The following is a 22,101-nucleotide window of genomic DNA, read 5'->3' on the forward strand; positions in this document are numbered from 1 at the left end:
GAGGCCACAGCAGTGAGAGGCCCGCGGACCGCCAAAAAAAAAAAAAAAAAAGGTTTTGACTCTAAATGCAGTTTTAAGTATTGTTTTCAATTTAAATAAAAGTTATTTGAATTTCAAGCAAAAAAAGGGAGGGCTGCAGGGGGACCCCAGCCTCCACATGGGGAAGGTTTCCCCTGTTGTCCTGGAGGGCTTGGTCCTTCCTCAAACATTTGTCAGTTAGTTGGATAAAGGGACCTTAGGCAGCAAGATTATGCAATTTGCAGATCCTTGGGGAGGAATGGTCAGTCCATCTAAGAATGGTGTTCCCCATGGCCTTGACAGACCAGAACACTGGGCTGAAACGCACAAGAAAAATTCACAGCCCCAGGACGTGTGTCTTGGGTTGTGTTCCCTGGGGCCCAGTCTCTGAGATGGAGTTTAATGTGTGGGGTTTTTATTAGGGGCTGCCGTTGGGATCAACACCTATGTAAGGGAGGGGACAGAAGCACAAGGGGGACGAGGGGGAAGGCAAGCCATGATCTGGCTGCAGCAACACGTCCACCAACCCCACGGGGAGCTCGGAGCCAGAAAGGCCCCTCAGAGTTGCTCCCAGTTGCACTGGATATCCTGGCCTTTATACCTCCACCTCAATCAGTCACGAGATGCGGGCCACCCTGGAAGGGCAGTCCTTGAAGGGGCAGCTGCCCGCTGACCACACTCCCTGCTGCTAGGCCAACAAGCTCTTCCTTGAAGGGGATCTGAGTAGTCAGTACATCCCAGTGCCTGCCACAGAAGAAGAGACAGACAGTAAACAAACGCATGCAGCCACAGAGAAACAGGGGCTTGAACAAAGGGGCATCTCTTGCACCTTTTAACTGAACAGAGCTTTGGCTGAGCGCATGGGGAAATGGGCACAGACCTGGTGCTGGTACGAACGCAAATGGGCAAATTGCTTTTTAGGGAAATGTGTCTGCTTGAAGAGCCGTAAAAATGAGCACCACCACCCTCTCCCCACTACGTCCAGCAGGAACCCGGTCCGAGGAAATTGTCTGAAATGTGAAGTGTTTCCTGCACGGAGATGTTCATGCCAGCGTTAATGATGACCATGCAAGATTGCAGCAAGCTCGTTCAGCTGTCAGGGAGCTGTTAACGGCATCCTCCTGATGGACTATTAGCCACTAAAAAGAGGCAACGAGGGAGACTGTAGAAGACACGAAGCTGATGGTGTTTACAACTGTGTTGAAAACATGATCACTGTTTTGGGGGGCGGAAAATATCCAAAAAGTAGCTATGTTAGGTTAAGTGATCAATCTTTGTCACTCCCTGAATCAGTTGCGATGTACTTTTAATACCTTGGTAATGAAGAAAGAAGATTGTCAGGCACGGGCTGGGCATGAGTGGAATTGGAAGCAATCCGGTAACTGTGGGGAGTGTAGTGGACCAAAGGCTCAGGATGAGCTGACAGTGTGGCCTGGTCTTTCAGAAGTCGCATGTCACCTGGCTGCATTCAGAGCAGAATTAAGAAGACCGAGGGGGATTTCCCTGGAGGTGCAGTGGTTGAGAATCCGTCTGCCAGTGTAGGGGACATGGGTTTTATCCCTGGTCCGGGAAGATCCCACACGCCATGGAGCAGCTAAGCCCTCAGGCCACAACTACTGAAGCCCGCGCGCCTAGAGCCCGCGCTCCACAAGAGAAGCCACCGCAATGAGAAGCCCGCGCACCGCAACGAAGAGAGCCCCCGCTCGCCGCAACTAGAGAAAGCCCCGTGCGCAGCAACAAAGACCCAACGCAGCCAAAAATAAAGAAATTTAATAAATTAAAAAAAAAAGAAGACCAAGGGGGTCCCGATCTGTGGAGGCCCCTGGGGTTGGGGGGCCGTGGACCAGCATGGAGCGATTTCTATCGGAAAGGCTTCTCCCAGCTGGTGGTGTTACTGTATTGTACAAATCATCCCTCGTTTGCTCACCTGGTGCCTTGGGCATCTCTGGTCATGCCCTCGATCGTTTACCAAGGTTGAAAATGGGGAGGCAGTGAGCACATGGACGGGTTTGTTCAGGGTGAGTAGCCCCGCACCATGCCAGGGGGCGGGGGGGGAAAGCAGGCAACTTTCTCACGTTTGGAATTAGGGCCCCCAAAGTACATAGGTCATCATCTCCTGCTGCCTTTGAAAGAGCCCCCCGCCCCCCGGGAGAGGACCCGGCCCCGCTTCCTTCTGTTTTCAGGGTCCTACAACAACGGCTGGCAGAAACCCCTCCTTAGTGGAGCCACAGAGCTGAGCTGGTTCCCTGTGGGTGTCTGGGTCCGGTCATCTGCCTGGCTCTCCGATTGTAGCTACCGCCTGGGGGTGGCCCTGCACACACGGACAGCTCAGAGCGGGGACAGACTTCCCGGTCTCCCCTCTTGTTCCTCTCAAGCCATTTCGTGAACTTGATCGGTGCTGCCACTGTGACATCTGGGCATCTCCCTCCGCCCTGAGACAGATCCAGCTCCCTGATTCAGGGAACCCTCCCTGGCAGCACTGCTTGTCCCTCTGTCCCCACCAGACTCCTCTCCTCCTGTCTGCCCCTCTCTGTCTAGAAATGGCAAAGATGAAGTTGGTGAGTTTGGGATCCCCCAGGGGCTTCCCCTGAGACAGGGGCCTTCATTCATTTGGGAGGAGAGTCCGGGAAGGGCAGTCCTGGTACGAAGGGGGACTGGACAGGACAGCAGTGCCGTCAGGCCCGTCACCCCTGTGGGCAGCTGAGCTGAGGGACCACGGGAGCCCACATAAATCACACACCTGAGTTAACGCAGCTGAGGAAGCTGGGAGCTGGGCTGGTGATCTGCCCTCCATCACTGGCTGAGAGCTCTTTCCAGGCATTGATCCCAGCCCTTGTACCTTGCTGGTCTGCTCCCACAGCCAGAAAAAAGCCTCCAGGCAGAGTCAGGTGGGCCCATAGTGTACTTATTGCCATGAGGAAAATTTAGGCCGAAAGCTCAGGCCTGGCCCTTTTTAAGTCAGAGGCTGAGCATAGATGAAATCTTCCAGAACTTTCCGGTCTGAGCCCCAAGGCTTAGGCTTGTCTGGCAATCCCAGATGCAGGCTCCCCTTCCCTCCGTCCGTGAGTGGGCCTTGACCATGGGCAGCTCTCCCAGGATCAGCCCCTTTCCATTCCAATCACTATCCCATCTGGAATATCCCTGCATCCCTCATCACCGAGCATCCTCCCCACCGGCTGGCCAAGAGCAGACCCAGGTCCGACTTCTCCACCCCTCACCAGGTCAGCCTTGTGTCAGGGGCTGAGAAGGGCTGTTTAAGGGTTAGCCCTGCCTGGGAAAGCACCTGGCAAACGCACAGCAAACTTCCTAAGTCGCAGTTTCCTTCTGGTTCTTTCAAGTGTTGAAAGTCCCCACACCTTCCTCCAGCTCTTGGCACCAAAGAGCTGCTGCTGATGGAGGCCCTGCAGCCCGCCGATCGGCCTGTGCCCCACCCCCTGCACCCCACTTCCACTGTCCGCACTTGGAGTTCATCCTGCTGTGGAAATCCTCCATCTCTGAGTTTGCCACCACCCTCCCCACACACACTTCCCCCCTCCCTGCCTGTGTCCCTCTCCCACCCCACTGCTTTCCCTGGACACTTGGGTCCAGCCCAGGTGTACCCCCCCTCGGCCCCCCAAAGCCAGTCTCACCCCTCCCCTGTATAGCTTGAGCCCTCACCTCCCCTGTTGTTCACTGTGCCACGACCTTGCTGCCTGTTGGACGGCCACCTGGGGACAAGGTTGGGCCCCTTGTGCCCAGGCCAGAGCCAGTGTCATCTTGTCAGATGCTTTGGGACCATGTGACCCTAGATGGCTCCACGCCCCCACCTGCCTTTCCTCCATCCCCTTACCCAGCCATGCCACCTGACATGTGGGATCGTAGTTCCCTGACTGGGGATAGAACCTCTGCCCCCTGCAGTGGAAGCGTGGAGCCCTAACCACTGGACCGCCAAGGAATTCCCTCTGTTTTTCTTTACGGCATCACTGCCATCTGGCATCGTATGTAATGTTTGACATCACACGAGGAGGACAAGGCTTTGTCTTGTTCCCGTGTGTCCTCAGTGCCTAGAACAGAACCTGGCAGTCAGCAGATGGAAGGACAGGCTGGTGCAGGGCTGGTCTCCACGGGGTGTTTACCAAATGTCACAGCATATCTGGTCTCTGAAACTCACATGGAGGCGAGGGCAGGTGCTTGTGCAAAATTGGGGTCCACGATCCCATTTGGGAGTCACCATGCCGTGCTCCAGAGTCTGGGCCTGCCGTTCCCCACCTGTCTGCCCTGACTTTGGTGGTGCAGGAGATGATGAACATGGCTGCCTGGCACCCTCTTTTTCAGACAAAGGCCCCAGCGAGGACCCGCGGCCTGAGGAGAGGCCTGTGGAGGGTGAGGCACTGTTCACCCCCCATTTTTCACCCCCCCCCACGTCTCCTCCCCTCCCCAGTCCTGCATCTCCTTTTTGTCTCTTCCCAACACCGGGTTTGGGGGTGGGTGTCCTGTGGGCTGCCTGAGTTGGGAGGAGGTTTATAGACCTGTCTTGTAGAACTAAGAGGTACACGGTCAGAGGTAGAAGCAGCTCTTTCTGGTAAAGGAAATTGTAAGCCTTTCTTATTTTGTTTTTATATACACCCTGCCTCTTTCCACAAAGGTTTTAAGGCTGAGTCTTCCTGAGCAAGTCGAATTTAGGCCTGAAAGCACAAAATTGGCTTTGTGTCCAATAGACATGTTCAGTCTCAGGAACACTGCTCATTCCCACCCTGCGGAGGGTGGGAGTAGGACAGGCAGGGAGATCAAGGTGAGGATGGGTCTGTTTCCACCCCTGGAACGGAATGAGTGGGTGTCAGAGGAGAGGAGCGTCACTTTCCCAATCCCAAACCCAGCCTGGCAGGGGAGGAACTCTGAAGTTTTAATCAACATCCACTGCCACCTAGTGGCAGCATACTCAATTTGCAGGCTTAGAGTTCACAAGCTAGCAAAGTCACTTACGGTGCTGGTCTAGCGTGACATTCACATAGAAAGGCCCATGGTCATTCTTAGGCCTCAAAACCTTCCATTCAGTCCTGGTAATGCCCTAGATCCGATTTCACAAGCAGGTATTTGAGCCCCAGAATTGTGGACCTGTCTGCAGGGATGCCACTTCTGAGGAAGTAGGTTACCTGCCACCATTACCCTTCCCCATTCCAAGGTCCCAGCACAGGGTCATTCTTGGTGCCAGCAGACCTAGGACATGAGCTGAGAAGCAGGGTCCTGCTGCCACTGGGGAGGCTCACCAAACTGTTCTTTGCCTTTCAGACAGTCATGGTGACGTGATCCGGCCTCTGCGGAAGCAGGTGGAGCTGCTTTTCAACACGCGATACGGTGAGCGGGGAGCCGGGTAGGGTCGAGGGCGTCCAGGCGTCCCTCCAGCTGCCCTGTTTTCAGAGGGTCTGATCCCCCATCCCAGCTGCTCCTGGAACCGAGACAGAGGAGGGAGGGGCCGGAAGGGCTGGGACCAACTGGGAAAGGGCCGGGGCTCCACAGGGCCTGCCATCCTGCCCCTTCCTCAGCTCTAGACCTCCCTCCCTGGGAGACCGCGGCACTGCCAGAGAACCCCACCCTCTGAAACGCAGCGTCCCCACCTCCTCCTTCAACAGGCTCACACTGACTCGTGGTCTGCCTCAGCCTCAGCTTACAGAGGCCACTCTGACTGCTGTCACTGCCCCTCTGTACCCACAGACACCCTCGTTCAGGGTCCTCAGGAGGCCAGATGGATAACAAGGTCTTTCCTACTAGAAAGACCAGGAAAGAAAACAGGGAGGCAGGGAGAAGCCTGCTCTTCATTCAGCCCTTGTGGTTGGCCAGGCACTGGCGAGGTGCTTCCCATGAGTTCTCCCATCCCGTCTCACAAAACGCCTGTGTCCTAATGCCCATTTTACAGATGAGGAAAATGAGGCCTGGGGAAGTGATGTGGCTTGTCCTAGGCCCCAGAACTAGTGAGCGGCAGTGCCTGGCCTGGGCCTCAGATGTCTCTGGTTCCCAAGGCGTGGTGTTGGGCCATGCAGGGGGTTGGGGTTATTTATGGTGGCAGGGGGACCCTCTGGAGGGCCTTTCTGGCAGCACGGGGACACGTGGACTTGGGTGGAGCCGATGCCAGGTCTCACCAGCTGTCAGCAGTTTCTCCTGCATTGCCTGGGTATGAGGGCATGAACTGAGCGTAGGTCTTACCCACTTCCTTGGGTTCACATCCCCCAGCTCTGGGGCTCTGAGACCTGAGACAGGTCACATCCCCTCTGGGCTCTGGGTCTCTTACCCACAGCCTGGGGCTAACAGTACTTACCTCAGGAGGGTCAGGAGGGTTCAACTAAGGGCTAAGTTTCAAAAGGGCTCCAGCACCTGCGGCCCCCCCATGCAGACATGGGAGGTGGGAGTTGAGGCTCGTGGCCCCATAGATCTGGGTGGCCCTACAGCAGCCATATCTCTGCAGCCAAGGCCATTGGCATCTCGGAGCCTGTCAAGGTGCCCTACTCCAAGTTCCTGATGTACCCAGAGGAGCTGTTTGTGGTGGGGCTGCCTGAAGGCATCTCCCTCCGCAGGCCCAACTGCTTCGGGATCGCCAAGCTCCGGAAGATCCTGGAGGCCAGCAACAGCATCCAGTTCGTCATCAAGAGGTAAGGCCCGGCCGGGTCCACGGGAGCCCTTCCAGGCTTGCCCGGCGCCCAGGAGCTGCGCCAAGTAGCCATCTTCCTCTTCAGACTGGGAAAGGCTTTTTTTTAAAAAAAAAATAGGGCATTCGATGAGGTTTGGCCTCAGTTGAGCAGGCCCGAGGTTGCCCACGCCCAGCCCAGGCCTGAAGGACCTTAAGCAACTAGACTGACGCCCTCTCAGTCCCACGAGAACAGCCCCCAGTTTACCCAGGTGTAGACTGGGAGAACACCCGCCAGCTTGATCTCCTGGGTAATTCTGAGCACCTCTGGGCCAGGGGGCATCCAGGCTGAGGACAGTGCCCCATGACCCCAGGACTGGAAAATCAGGCATTGGCATTTAGAGTCTCTTCTGTTTCCTCGGGCATCTGATTTTTGTCAGCGAGGACCCAGGGAGCTCCAGTGTGTCCAGCCTGTGTGCGGCTCAGATATAAATTGTCAGCGAGGACCCAGGGAGCTCCAGTGTATCCAGCCTGTGTGCCGGCTCAGCCTGTGTGCGGCTCAGATATAAAGTCCCTTTGGAGGAGGTGGAGCCAGCTACTGAATTTTTAAAAGATGAGGGAGGACCTGGGGTGAACCGTTTTGTGTTTTTGGGTTTTTTTTTGTGGTACGTGGGCCTCTCACTGTGTGGCCTCTCTCGCTGCGGAGCACAGGCTCCGGACGCGCAGGCCCAGCGGCCACGGCTCACGGTCCCAGCCGCTCCGCGGCATGTGGGATCCTCCCGGACCGAGGCGCAAACTCACGCCCCCTGCATCGGCAGGCGGACCCCCAACCACTGCACCACCAGGGAAGCCCTGTTTTGTGTTTTTTGGCTTCTGTGTATTAACGCAATGTCTTATAAATTTACTTTTGGTTTGGTTGGAAGTGACAAGAAAGAGGAGACTCTTAAGGGTTTGTTGTCTCTGGGGGAGTAGATGGCCCCCAAATTGGGAGACTCACAGTGTCCTTCACGCCTCGAGGGGCAGGCTGGTGATGGGGTGCGGAGCAGGGAGCTCTCTCGTGGGGCCTGGTTTGCGCCAGGAGAAGCAGAGAGGGTGATGCTCCAGGAGATGCAAATAGTGGACACGTGGTTCCTTCCTTCCACAAATACATCTTGAGTGCCCACCGTGTTCCAGGAGTGATGCAGCCGCAAATGCCACCGAGTCCTGCCCTCGAGTTGGCTGATCTCATGGAATTGAATCACAATATAGTATCAGGTAGAGACAAATGCTATGATGCAGCTTAAAGGGGCAAAGAAGGAGGGGCAGGAGGAACCTGTCCATGGAGGGGACTTTGGAGCAGAGACTTAACGAAGCAAGGTTTGCAAATTATTTGCAATGGAAGAGCATTGAAGCAGCGGGAACAGCAGGTGCAAAAGCCCTGAGGCAGGGACATCCTTGTGTGTTTGAAGTCTAGCAAGGCGCCATTGTGACTGGTGTAGGGGGAGTGAGGGAAGAGTGAGAGTGGCGAGGCCCAAGAGATAGCAGGAGCTGGATCATACAGGGTCTTAGACTGGTTTAAAGAGTCTGGATTTTATTTCAAATTTAACGAGGACTCACCGGAAGTTTTTGAGGAGGATGGGCAGGGGCAGAAATGGGGACCAGTGAGGAGGCTGTTCCTGGCCCAGGGGACGCAGTGGCATCTTGGATTAGGTAAAGGTAGGGGTGGGATGGTGAAAAGTTGTCAGATTCAGACAGTGTTTTGAAGATGAGGCTGGTAGAATTTGCTGATATATGGGATGTGAGTCTGCTGTGTGTTATGTTTGAGGTGCGTGGGGGTCTTCCAGAGAGGGTTGGCAGGTGGATTTACGGGGGTCAGACTCAGGAGAGAGGTTGGGGTGGGGACAGAACGTGGGAACCTGTCAGCATTCAGGAGGGACGTAGCACATGGGGACTGCTTGCCTCATCCACCCCCTCAAACTGAGAACTGGAAGCCCTTGGGTGACTCGCAAGCTCCTGGGTCTAAGTCCAGCTCCTCCTGTTACTCCCCCTGCCCTTGGGTAGGTTGTTCAGGGCGTTAAATGGGGCATACTGTACCAATTATGGGGTGGCCCTGGAGGTCAAGGCTTAGCAAAAGACCTGGCACAGTGTAGGTACTCAATTAAGATTTTTTTTTTTTTTTAGTATCAGGTTTATTGAAGTTTAATTTACATTCAGTAAAACTCACCCTTTTAAAATGCACAACTCTTTGATTTTTGGCAAACTCACACTGTCACATCACTACCATCAAGACACAAAACAGTTCCGTCACTCCACAAGCTTCCCTTGTGCCCTTTTGTTGACTACCCCAGACCCTGCGACCTGGTAGTTGATCATTTTTTTGCCATTTTGCCTTTTCCAGAATGTCATATAAATGGAATCATACATTGTGCATCTCATTGGGTCTGGCTCTTTCACTCAGCTTTTGAGATTCATCCATGTGGTTGCCTGTATCAGGAGTTCATTTAAAATATATATATATATATATGTATGTGTGTGTATATATATATATATATATATATATATATATATATATATAAATTTTAAAAAGTGAATTTAGATAATTCGTTTTCTGAATGCCAAGTGAAGAAAATGATTCAAGTAGGAAAGAGTGATTAACTTTGTCCAGTGGAACAGTTGGGGTATTAGGATTAAGGACCAGTTGGGGTGATTCTAAGAGATAATTGGAGAAGAGAGATGGAGCACTTGAGTATATTTATTTTGTTATTCTTCATTTAAAAAATTAGCCAAAAATACTTTTGGGAATATTAGTGAAAGATTGCCACTTCTCATTAATCTTACTTCTAAAAAATATGTATTTGGGGGGTGATGTAACTGTTCTGGAATTAGAAGTATGGCTGCATAAACAACTTTGTGACTATCCTAAAAACCACTGATGTGTGTACCTTAAAGAGTGAATTACATCTCAATAAAGTATAAATGTATGTGTGTGTATGTGTGTGTCTTATGTATGTTCGTGTGTGTGTGTGTGTGTATGTGTGTGTGTGTGTGTGTGTGTGTGTATTAGTTGGCCAGAGCAGCCATAACAAAGTACTACAGACTGGGTGGCTTAAACAACAGAAATTTATTTCTCGCAGTTCTGGAGTCTGGAAGTTCAGGGTCAAGGTGTCAGCAGGGTTAGTTTCCCCTGAGGTCTGTCTCCTTGGCTTGCAGACAACCACCTTCTTGCTGAGTCTTCACATGGTCATTTCTCTCTGTCCACACATCCTTGGTATCTCTCTGTGACCTAATCTCCTCTCCCTATGAGGACACTAGTCAGATTGGATTAGGGCCCACCCTAATGTCCTCATTTAAAGACCTTATTTTGAAATACAGTGAGCCTATAAAAAAATATATGAGAAATCAGCACTTGGAGGGATGTCACTGATGGACTGATTTCCACCTAAACCTGAATTCCACGTCCTTCTAAACAGCCTCCAGACGGCGGCTGCCAGTTGATGGGAGTTGGCACAGAGTCAAATCAAACTTTCTAAATCTTTGATCAAAAAACATTCTTAACCCAGATTCTTGAACAAACATGTATCCAAACTTTTCATATTCTTTTGTGCATTCTTCTGGAAATAGGGTCCCTTGCTTCATCAAATTCTCCGAAATTAAAACAAACAAACAAACAAAAAAAACCTTGGGAAATTTAAAACCATGGGTGGATTCACACGGATGGGAGACTGAGGTCCAGGGGAGGAGTGGCAGAAGGTCTGTCTGATTGCAGCGCTGCAGGGCAGTTCTGGTGCCGACCTCCCAGACTTAGCAGACCCTACGGATTCAGGACACAGTCCCCAGCAAGACCACCCCCACTTCCAACATCAGCTAAAGTTCAAAGGTCCCTAGACCACCGACACTCCTGAGCAGCTGGCTGCAAATTCAGGGGTTCCCAGGACCCCTCCCCAAGTTTGATAATTAACTAGCACAACTTACAGGACCCAGGAAAGCACTGTATGACAGTTTTAGAGAAAGGATGCAAATCAGGACCAGCCAAATGAAGAGACATAAAGGACAAAGTCTGGGAGGGACTGGATGTGGAGCTTCCATCCCCTCTTCCTGCGAAATCAGGGCCCATCACCCTCCCAGCACATCAGTGTGTTCACCAACCAGGCAGCTCCACCGACCCCAGTGTCCACACTTTTACTGGAATTCGTTGCTAGCCTTCACTGGCTTACTGGCCAAGTGATTGGACTGTCTCCAGCCCCCCTCCCCTCCCTAGAGGTCAAGAGGTCTGGCTGATAACAGTGGCTTGAAGACCAGACAAGCTATATTATACAGCACTGATTCTAAGTGCCCCATTTTTGGTGCAACCTTGTCCAGCTGTAGCAGGCCTGTCTGGGTGGCGGGGGTCTGGGCTGAATGGCAAGCTGAGGGCACTGGGGAGGTCACATTGGCCAGAGGAGGGCTGGCAGGGCATGGCGGGTGCAACAGGTACCAGAATCACTCCTTCACATCTCCCGAAGGGAAGGGATGCTGGACCAGGGTTCAGAGTGAGGATGAGTCTGCAGGTGAGGCTGCCCGGGGAGGTGCTGGGCTTTTCCTCACAGGGGTATCCAAGCAGTGACACAGGAGACCCTGCCTGGGAGTGAGGCCAAAGGCCAGACTCTCAGGGCACCACCCCCTCCATCAAGTGGATGAGGATTTGGTGTCCCTCCTGGCAGCGGGCATCTGTGCCTGACACAGAGCTGGGTTTACAGGGCCAGGGAGGGAGGAGGCACAGCCCTGCCTTAGATCACAGTTTCAGGAGCTGGAAAAGCCCTCAGACTACATTTAGACCCCCATCACTTCCTCTCTGCCTTCTTATGGGGAAGCGGAAGCCCAGAAAATGTAATGATTTCCCCACAGGCACTGAGCAGGGCTCCCAGGCCAGAGTGCTTTCTGCGGTCCTGTTGTGTCTTCAAGTATGGATTTATGAGGCCCGTTCCCCTCTGAGCCAGGGCAACGTTATTATTCCATTTCAGATGAGAAAACAGGCCTGGGGTTGGAGGGGTCCCTCAGCGGGAGAGGCTGCAGGCAAGAAGGAGGGGATGCCTAGTTTGAACTCTGCCCCTCTCGCTGTGCGGTCTTGGGCACGTTACTCACCTTCCCGATGCCTCAGTCTCCCATTCCGGCAAGTGGGATGATGGAAACAGTGCCTACCTCAAGGATGTCGGGCGGGCTCTGTGGAGTCTGCAGGGATACAGACATCAGTGTAAAGCTGGGTCTGGTCCCCGAGGCCCCGACCCCAGAGTGAAATGGTGTCAGCCAGAAACCTTGGACCTTCCCTACACCAGGATCTTGCCACAGTCAGTCCCGACTGTGTCTACAGCTCCGCAGGAAGGCCCCCAGACCACGTGCTCTGACCCTGGCCAGTGGCAGTTATGCATCCTGGAACCGAGAGTGAGGGGTTCAGCTCCACCGGGCCAGGACCAGGCTGGTTTCGCTCCTGGCTGGATCCTCAGAGCCCAGTGCAGCCCCCAGATCGCACATGTGGGTCAGCAGGACAGCTGCCTGGGAGGCAGAAACCCCAGACCTTGACTGTCCAGAGCCAGGAGTGCCCACTGCACAGATGTGCAGACTGAGGCCCAGGGGGAGAGCTGGGTAGTACCGGGGAGCCCTGGAGGGACCTTGGTGATAGCCCCACTTGTGTTTTGCAGGCCTGAGCTGCTCACCGAAGGAGTCAAAGAGCCCCTCACAGACAGCCAAGGTACCCTGCGCAGGGTCATGGGCCGAGGCGCGGGCCGGGCGTGGGAGGGGTCCCAGGCTTCTGCCATCACCCCTCCTCCTGCTTCCTCTGTCCTGGTCCCGTCTACCCTGGCATCCCCCCATTGCCCTCCCTGCTGGGTTTGCCCCCACCAGATACCACCTCTGTCCCGGGTCCCAGGAGCTGCCTGCTCACCCTGGCTTCTCTCCCCCCCGCCCCCAGAGAGGGATTCCGGGGACCCTCTTGTGGACGAGAGCCTGAAGAGACAGGGCTTTCAAGGTAAGGTTGCAGCTCAGGATGGGGTCCGCAGTCCCAGTGCCATGACCTTGACCTGGCTTGGGTTTGGAGGGCCAGGCTAGGGGTGGGAGGGGCTGGACGCCAACCTCAGGGCCCCGGGGTCTGAGCGAGGCCGGCGGGCAGCCAGGCAGGGCTGGAGTTTGCCAGCCCCAGTGAGAGGCTCCACAGGGTGGCTGGGGGTTCGGGGGTACAGGGCGCGGGAGCCGGCCTGCTGTCCGTCTGGGGAAGCAGCTGACCTGCCCACTTCGTATTAGGCAGCCGGCCGTGCTCTTAGTGCTTTGAAATCAGAGGAGAGGAGGTCACGGAGGGCAGGGAGGGCTCTCCCAAAAAGGAGGACCCTGGTTGGGCCAAGGAGGGGTGGGAGGACGTGAGCGTGGAGGAAGAGGCGTGGAAGATGGGGGAAGCCTGATGCAGGGAGGGGCCAGGGACTGACAGGGGAGGCTCCCTCCCCACAGTGGAGGCTGGTATTACCTTTTGGTTAAGATCAAGTGTAGTATCGGTAGGGGCTGCGGTGGCTGAGAGCAGCCGTCCACGTGCACGTCGGGGCAGCTCTAGGGTGTGGCTGTGAGTCCCCTAGGGTGGGTGCTCCCCATGTGGGTCCTGGGTGGTCAGTGTGACCCAGAGGAGAAAGTGGGGTCAGCCAGACCAGCGGCAGGAAGGGCCAGCCCCTGTGGGTGGAGGAGCCCAAATCCCAGACGGGCACCTGCTTACCCCCCAGCCTCTCAACTCCTTCCTGGGCAGCCGGAACTTTCTGGGACGGGGGAGTTCCGTCTCTCACCTCACCCCGTGACCCCTCATACTCAGCCCTCTTAGCAGACTGGGGTCCGACCAGCCAGAGACCCACCCCCTCCCTCCTCCATCCTCCACCTCTCTCTTCCCACAAGGCAGTGCCAGGTTCTCATCTCCCCAAGGCCGGGGGCTCGTCCAGGGGTCTCATGGCAGGTGCTGGCACGCAGGCTCCATAAGCGATAGCCTCTGGGTGAATGAGTGACCACGGGGAGCTTCCAGGCCGGCTCCTGCCTCCGCGGGGCCGCCCTGTCCACTGAGCTCACGTCCCCGCGCTGCCTCCTGCCTCCCGCCTGACTCTGAGCGAGGCGCCACTCCACCCGCCGGTGACGCAGGAGGCTGCTCCCCTCCGTGGCGTCTCTCACCTCCAGGGCTGGCTCACTGGTGTGGGTTTCAAATGTCAACAGTTAATTTCCGACTCATCGCTGTTGTCTCGAGAGTGTGCGTCCTTCCGGAAAAAACACACGTCTCCGTCAAGAAGTTAGTGCTGGAGGACTCCAAGGGGCCCCCTCCACGGAGCTGATAATTGCCTGAGAAGGAGTTCCCCATAGTTAGGAAATCATATTCCTTTAAAGTCACCAAGTGCCTTTTCATTTAACAGCCCAAATCCGTAATTGTTTTTCACTTTGCAGAAAATTATGATGCCAGACTCTCACGGATCGACATTGCCAACACGCTGAGGGAGCAGGTCCAGGATCTGTTCAATAAGAAATACGGTGAGCCCCGGCACACCCTGGCGGGAGGGAAGAGAGGCAGGAGCAACCCGGTTCTGGCCGTGGTCTCCTCTGGGAAGACCGCTCACCTGCATACAAATACGTCTTGAGCACTTACTGTGTGCCAGGCACTGGGGAAAAGGGAGTGAAGAAAACACGCAGTCTCACGGGGACTTCTCTGGCGTTCCAGTGGTTAAGACTCCGTGCTTCCACTGCAGGGGCTGCGGGTTCGATCCCTGGTCGGGGAGCTAAGATCCCACATGCCAGAAACAAACAGACAAACGAAAAAACCACGCAGTCCCTGCCCTCGGGGGACCCTGCAGACCAGTGACATGAGACCGACATAGAACAGCTCTACCCAGAATCCAGCGACAGTGAGGCGTCGTCCCATGATTATGCAGGAAAAGAGCAGGCTGCTTGTTCAGGAGAAAATAGCTCTCCTTAGATTGGAAGCCAGGGAAGGGCTCTTGGAAGAAAGAACTGAACGATAGGGAATCAAGCAGAGTGTGAAGGAAGGGCATTCTGGCTGAGGTGATGGCATGTGCAAAGGCCCTGAGGCTTGTCTTAAGAAGGAGCCAAGGGAATTCCCTGGCGGTCCAGTGGTTAGGACTTGGTGCTTTCACTGCCGTGGGCCCTGGTCAGGGAACTAAGATCCTGCAAACCATACGGTGCAGCCAAAAAAAAAAAAAAATATATATATATATATATATATATATAAAAATATATATATACACACATATATATATGTATATATATGTAAGTAGATAGATAGATGTAAGAAGGAGCCAAAAGCCGAAGCGTAAGGGCAGGCACTGGGGGAGAGGAGGGCCCTGCGGAGCTGGCCAGAAGACAGATCCAATTGTCCAGGGCCTTGGAGGGAACCATGATACCGGGTTTGTATTTTGGGAGGATTGAAGTAAATGGAGCAGTTTTGCACTTTTAAAGTGTCTCCCTGGATGCCGTGAGGAAAGTGAGTGGCTGTGGGAGGGTGGGAGTGGACACTGGGAGACCAGCCCAGAGTATTTCGGCGAGAGTGATGATGGCTTGGGCAGGCCCTGGCCGGGATGCTGCAGGAAACCGGATGGAGTGAGACGTGCTTCCGAGGGAGAACCACAGGCGCAGATTGACGGGGCAGCGGGAGGAGTGGAGGCATCCAGCTGCGTCCTGCCTCGAGGAGGACAAGCTGTATCTGTTAAGGTGCTTTTCGGTCTCAAGTAGCAAAACCAAACTGGCTTCAACCGTTAAGGGGGTTAATTGGCTAATGATTCAGTTACTATGACTTCACAACAGATCACCCTAACACGTGGTTGCCTAGAATAGCCATGATCATGTATTATCTCTGAGGGTGTCAGCGAGTCAGGACTTTGGGAGCAAGCCGAGCTGGGGAGCTGTCACTCACGGTCTGTCCCAGGGTTGCAGGCAGAAGGCGGGTGAAGCTGGGGTCATCTGGACGGCATGTCTGGCGCCTGGGCTGGGGAAAGAGCTGGTGCTGGCGCGGCTGGGCCCCTCAAGCATCTTTCTCAGTGTCTGTGTGACCCCTCTACGTGGGCTTTCTGGCATAGCAACTCCATGGTAGCTGGACTTCCTCCTTGTTGGTCGGGGCTCCTGAGTGTCCTGAGAGAGAGAGAGCCAGGTGGAAGCCACGTTGCCTTTTATGACCCAGCCTCAGAGGTTGTGCAGTGTCCCCTCTGCCGTACTGCATTGGTCAAGGTAGTTACAAAGTTCCACCCTAGTGTAAGAGGAGGGGATATAGACCCCATCCTCTATGGGGAGTGTCGATGTTACACTATAAGAGGAGCACGTGGGATGGGAGAAAGATTGGTGCAGCTGTCTTTGGACAGTACAATTAGCCATAAGTCAGGAAATCCAGCAGTAGGGTGGCTTTCAGGATTAGCTGGATCCAGCAGCTCAGGGAATGAACTTGGTGTCCTTCCACTGTGTCAGAATCATCTCAGGCTGACTTCCTGCTTGCTAGCAGGATGACCACGGCAGGTCCAGACATCCCATCCAGGGAGAGAGCTGGCTTTTCCACAGGCTTTCTCAGGAAAGCCTGATAGTTTCCCAGAATTCCATGGGCCCTCCCCTGTTTCTCACTGATCCCCATTGAGTCACATGTCCAGTCTTTACCCAATCCCCATGGCAGAGAATGCCATGTGCTCATCGGCTTAGGCCTGGGTTACCCAGATCTGTCACCATGACAAGGGGGAGGAGGGGGGAGCACAGAGCTGCCAGAGACAGGTGGATACCGAAGCTGCCAGCCAGGGAGAAGGGGCAGCGCCCTCACTGAGCGGGGAAGTTTGAAGAGGGGAGATGATGGGTTCCATTTGGATATGTTGAGTCTGAAGGGTGAGTGGAGATGTCTCATAGGCAGGCAGAGAGAAAAGTCTGCTGTTCAGGAGAGGTGTCTGGACTGGATGCAAAAATTAGACCACAGGAGCAGAGGAGACACCCCTAGGGGTGCAAAGAGAGCAGAAAGAGGACCCATGCAGAAAGCCAAGGAGCCCTGTGTTTAGAGGTCAAGTCCAGGAAGGGGAGGAGTGGCCAGAAAGGGGAAACCAAGAAAGTGAGGCATCATGGACACCAAGGTGTTGGATTTTGCCAAAAGAGAGCAAATACCTTCTGGGTTAGGCAACACAGAGGCCATCAGTCATTCTAGCAAGAGCCCTTTTGGGGGCAAGGAGTGAGGAAGTAGAGATGGCAGTGTTCGCATTCATGGATTATGGGTATAAGTACATTTCTGTCTGCAGCAAAGTCAGGATAAAGAATTTAAAACAGGCTGGAAATTCATAGAAACAGAACGTGGATTGGTTTGGTTGCCAGGGCACAGAGGGAAGGAGTGAGGTGTGACTGCTAATGGGGATGGGGTTTCTTTTCGGGGTGATGAAAACGCTCTGGAGTTAGATAGTGGTGATGATTTCACAACCTCCTGAGTACGCTAAAAACCACTGGATTGTTTAAGATGGTAAATGTTATGGTACGTGAATTACATCTCAATTAAATAAAGCCAAACAAACAAGCTGAAGCGATGGCACGAAGCCAGGGGTGACATGAAGACTCAGCCATTCTGTACTTGCTAGATGCAGGGCATGCATCAAGCTCTGAGTTTCCCAGGAGCCAGAGCAAAAAGGGAAATGAGGCCAGTTATACCATTCCCAGTGTCCACGAGATAAAAATTAGTTTATTGCCCAGAAAAAGTTCAGCTACTTCTAGTGCAAAGATTTCTGCAGCACATCTTCGTAAAGGGGCATCCTGTGACACTGAGGAGTGTCCAGCCCTCCGTCCAGGAGGGGGCTCCCATGGTGCACCCCACCTAAGTCAGAGAGCCATGGATGTTCACATCAGCCTGACAGCAGGCAGCAGGCCTTGGCCCAGAGTGGATCAGCAGTGGACTCAGGGCTGCTCCCAGGCTGTGAGACAAGGCACAGTCCCCGGGATGGACATGCCACAGCCCTCTGCAGAGGGGATTGGCGACAGGAATGAGGCCGAGCGCCAGATGTGGAAAGAGAGCCCTGAGGTCTGAGCCGCACCCTGGCTGGCCTCCCTGCTCCCAGACGGGATCCGCCTTTTTAGGCCAGGCCGATCCTGAACCAGGGTGAGGCAGAGCCTGTGGGGCTGATGGATCGTTGTAGGGAAGGGCCAGCTGTGCCCACCAGGTACCATCCTTGAGACGGCTTTCAGATTCTCAAGCCGTGAGGCCTCTGACGGTAGCCCCTGCCCTCTCCCAGCAGCCACAGCCCCACGTCCCCTGGCCACTCCTCAGCCTGCCCTGGGCACGCGCCCACACCCCCGACCCCCCAGGGCCCCTGCTTCCCAGTCCCTCACTGACTGTGCCTTGCTGCAGTGCTACACGACAGCCCCCCACCGTACCCCACTGTGCACGGGGTGTATCACACTCGTGCATGGAGCACCCCCTGGCTGCCGACAGCCCACCAGCCCCGCCTCTGGCTCCTGACACCTCCTCTGTCCCTCTCGTCCGCAGGGGAAGCCTTGGGCATCAAGTACCCGGTCCAGGTCCCCTACAAGAGGATCAAGAGTAACCCCGGCTCGGTGATCATCGAGGGACTGCCCCCCGGGATCCCTTTCCGAAAGCCCTGCACCTTTGGCTCCCAGAACCTGGAGAGGATCCTTGCGGTGGCTGACAAGATCAAATTCACCGTCACCAGGTACTCAGGGGAAGGGAGACAGAGAGGAGGCGAGGCTACCACGGGAGGGGGCTCGCACCACAGACCCTTGGCCTTTCCTTCCGGTGGACCTGCCCTCCATGGACAAGGCAGCTCTTCCAGCACCACCCTGGGCCCTGGGAGTTGGAGGAAGGGGGACTGCCGGCCAGCCAGGGTGCAGGGAGCCCCACAGAAGTGAGACTAGCTCCCCTGCCCCGCAGCCACCATAGCGGGGGCAGCCTTCATGGGCCCCGTCTACCTGCTGCGGCACCTGCTCACTGCACTCCCTCATCCCCTGGAAGAGGCGTGGAGCCAGCAGGGCAGAGCCAGCGGGAGACCCTGCTTGGCCTGGTGCACAGCGGCCCTGCCACATCATCCCAGGGTCCCCAGGGTCCCCTGCGCACGAAGCGCCGGGCATCTTGTTAAAGTGCAGATTCTGCTTCGGCAGGCCTGGGGTGGGTCCCACGCATTCCACACAAGCTCCCAGGCCCTCCCCTGACACCCCCGTCTCTGTTTCTCTTCCAGGCCTTTTCAAGGACTCATCCCAAAGCCTGGTAAGAGGCGCTGGCTATGGGGGGGCCACTTGGCGCGGGGGTGGGCCATGGTGCTGGGGGCCAGAGGCCGGAGTGGAGCTCACTGTGGGGCACCGGTTCCAGGGCCCTGGAGCGGGACCCCTGCCCTTCTGTGGTCCCACCTCCCTGGGCTCTGGCCCCAGCAGAGAGGAGGAAGGCCAAGCTGGAGCCTGGCCCCGGTTCCTGGGACAGAGAAAGGGGTGGTGGGGTGGCACTGGTGACTTCTAAGCCTGGGATGGGGGTTCAGGAGGGAGGGGCCTGGCCGGGTCAGTGCCCCCCACTTTCCCTAATGCAGGGGCCTTGGTGAGCAGATGAGGGTGATGGGGGTGGGTTCCTAGCCTCAGAGGGAGGGGTGTCTGCAGGGGAACCTGCGAGCTTGGCGGTGGGGTGTGGGTGAGTGCTTACCCGCTTCGTAAAATGCCTCTCCTGGCCCCATTTCAAGGCATCCACCACCACCCCCACCGTCCCCCGGGCTATGTCCTGGCCCTCCCGAGCCCTGAATGAGCAGGGGCTGTCCCTGCGGGGGGTGGCATGACCACCAGCACTCAGGGCTGGGCGGGCCTCCACAGAGGCAGCTGCGTACGCAGATCCCAGAGCCTGCGCGTGGAGACACGGGGAGGAGCTCTGCCGCCTCTCCCCTGCTCCCGCCCGGAGTCACTGGCAGCCCTGGGCCCTTGGGGAGGCTGCGCTGGGAACAGAGAAAGCCTGCAGGACAGGACTCCAATTTCACAGTCGCAGTCACATCCACTTTACTCCTCACTCACCTCCGTGCGCCCTGACCCTGCCACCTATAGCTGTTCACTCCCTGCGCCCAGGCCTGGCTCGGTGGGCTTCTGAGGAAGGAGCGACCTGGAGGGGGGCCAGACTCACTGAGGGGGGTAGCAGTGTGGCGGCTGCCGTCGGGCTGCAGGGACCCCAGGGAGGAGGAACAGAGGAAGGGGTGCTTGGGAGGGTTTCCCGGAGAGGAAGGCTCTCGCGGGGCCTCAGGGGAGAGCAGTACTTGGAGGGCCGGGGGAGAGGGAGGGAGAGGCAGGTGGTCAGCTGGGGAAGCAGCAGGGGTCCAAGGCCTACGCCCAGGGTGGTTTTCCAGAACTCTCAGAGGTATGAAAGCCGTCAGGTGATGTTAGTAAGGTAGAGATGGTGAAGGTAAGAGCAGCAAAGCGCAGCAGTGGTGGCCCCGGCGGAAACCTTGCCAAGAGATTACCGGGCGTCAGACCCTGTGCTGACCGCTTCACGTGGGTCCGGAGGTCCTTCCTCCTAGGGCTGGGCAGTGGTCTGGGTACCGTGGTTACAGACGGAGGAGTCATCTCGTTTACTCCTCACACCTGTGAGGCTGGCGCCAGAGCCTGACCTTCAGGGGGAAACTGAGGCTCGCGTTTCAGCAACGTGCCCACGTCACACGGCTAGCCAGTGGCCTGGCCGGCCTCTAGGCCCGTGATCTGTAGCACTTCGCCCCCGTGGACAGGTAGGCCTGTGCTTCTGGGGGCTGCAGGACAGAACAAGGGTACGGGGGCTCAGGTGCTCATGAGAACATCACAGACCCGGGGACCCTCTTCTCATCGGCCATGGGGGGCAGGACACATGTCCCCTGGTGCCACCTGGGGCCCCTGGCCCATCCCTGCTCTGTGACAGGCCACTCAGCCCTCTGTGGACCTGCCTTGCTGCAGGACCGTGGTGGGCGGCCTGTGGTCCGCTCGCCTGCCCACAGCAGGGGCCCCGTGACCCTGTCAGCCCTGTGCCACTGAGTCAGCTTCAAGCCACTGCCCGTCCCGACTTCACTTTCTGCCCAGGTTGGTGTCAGAGCCGGGCAGTGTCCGTCCTCTTCCCATGAGCGGCAGCAGGAAGGATGGCCGGGCCTCCCTTTGCTGACGGAGAGGAGAAACACGGCGAGGCAGTCCGTCGGCCTCCCCCTGCACACCCTGTGATCCCCAGCCCCTCCTACCCAGAAGGAAGGGCCCCATGGAGGCCTGAAAATATAGCTGCTCCAGGGGTAGGCACATATTTTAACAAGTTTGAAAAGCAAGAAATACACTTGATCGTATGCTGGGCTGTGAGTTCAGCGCTTTGTATATCACCTGTTTTTGTCCCCTTTTTACGCATGAAGAAACTGAGGCCCAGGGAACTTCAATGACTTGCCTTGGACGCCCAACCTGTAGTGGAGATAGCGTTGGTTCCACACCTGGCTCCCTGTTCCTTCAGGGAGGCCCACTGATGCCAGGCGGGCGGCATGTAATTCAGAGCAGCCCCCAAATAGCGGAGTGTCGGGCTTTGGGGAGAAACACTGGGGGGCAGAGAGGCAGCCAGCAGCCATTGCCCCCTTCTGGGGGGGTGACCTCTTCCACTGACCACGGCTCACCCTCCAGCAAGGGGGCCTTGACAGCTCATCTTCCTGTTCGAACAGCTTCTTGAATCTCAGCCATCACCCCAGGGTGGCCATCCGCCCCCCATTTCTCTGTGCCAGTCTGCCCACCCACCCATCGGCCTTCCCTGTGGCCCCTCTGTGTGCAGAGAGGGCCCTTGGAAATGCTTTCTCTGCCCACGTGGTATGGGAGAGGGTGGCAGGCTGCCTAGAAGAAGAGATGGGCACCTGGCCCTGGCCCCAGGCCTCAGGGATGGGACTGCCAGCGCCTTTCCAGGCATTGGTGCTCTGGGCCAGGTGTCAGCCTGGAGGGACCGAGGCAGATGGGCTGGCAGGCCAGCTGTGTGCTTCCTAACGCCATTTGTCACGCTGGGCTGGGAAGATGTCCAGACTCACAGGGGCCTCCGGGGGTTCACCAGAGGTCGCTGGGTGCTGTTCCTGCCCCAGAAAGGGCTGTTCCCAAACCGTCCATTAGACAGCCGCTGTCATTAGAAACCTGATGCGGGCCAGCTCCTGGGGTTCCGAGGTGAACTGGAGCAGGTCAGGTCAGGTCTCTGGGGAAGGCGGAACGTTGGCAGGTGCCGTAGCCTGGAGAAAGGAAGGCTGTAGCTGTGCGCCTGGAGGGGTGTTAGATGATGTGCTTTGGGATTGGGGGCCGAGGTGGTGTGGGGGCCATGGGAGAGCACAGGCTGGTGCTCAGACAGACCCAGGTTGAAACCCCAGACGCCTCTTACTAACCCTGTGACTCTGGGCTCATTATTTCACATCTCCGAGCCTTCACTTCCTCATCGGTGAGATGGAGATGGTCATACCTGCCTCCCCGGGTGGTCTGAATGAATGAATGGTGGGCATTGGGGGGTGAGCCATGGAGGACGGTTTTCCCCCTGCTGATGCTTG

At 56.1% G+C, this 22,101-nt stretch overlaps 1 protein-coding gene across 3 annotated transcripts in view; it reads left to right on the plus strand.

Annotated features, from left to right (window-relative positions):
* The window catches only part of GTF2IRD1 (GTF2I repeat domain containing 1), a gene marked incomplete at its 5' end in the record, with an annotated part of 77,391 nt that overhangs the window by 27,947 nt on the left and 27,343 nt on the right, over positions 1-22,101 (plus strand). For 2 of the 3 annotated variants that reach the window (XM_082857693.1, XM_082857695.1), the window contains 8 exons: positions 4,333-4,380; positions 5,287-5,352; positions 6,458-6,641; positions 12,271-12,320; positions 12,540-12,596; positions 14,033-14,116; positions 18,093-18,276; positions 18,799-18,827. In XM_082857693.1, the coding sequence (XP_082713819.1) occupies positions 4,333-4,380; positions 5,287-5,352; positions 6,458-6,641; positions 12,271-12,320; positions 12,540-12,596; positions 14,033-14,116; positions 18,093-18,276; positions 18,799-18,827 (702 nt within the window). Of the gene's footprint in view, positions 1-4,332; positions 4,381-5,286; positions 5,353-6,457; positions 6,642-12,270; positions 12,321-12,497; positions 12,597-14,032; positions 14,117-18,092; positions 18,277-18,798; positions 18,828-22,101 lie in introns of all 3 variants that reach the window. The other variant, XM_082857694.1, reaches the window with a different exon arrangement.

This window comes from Leucopleurus acutus (genome assembly GCF_964270905.1).
Source record: "Leucopleurus acutus genome assembly, chromosome: 16".
NCBI classification, from domain to species: Eukaryota; Metazoa; Chordata; class Mammalia; order Artiodactyla; family Delphinidae; genus Leucopleurus; species Leucopleurus acutus.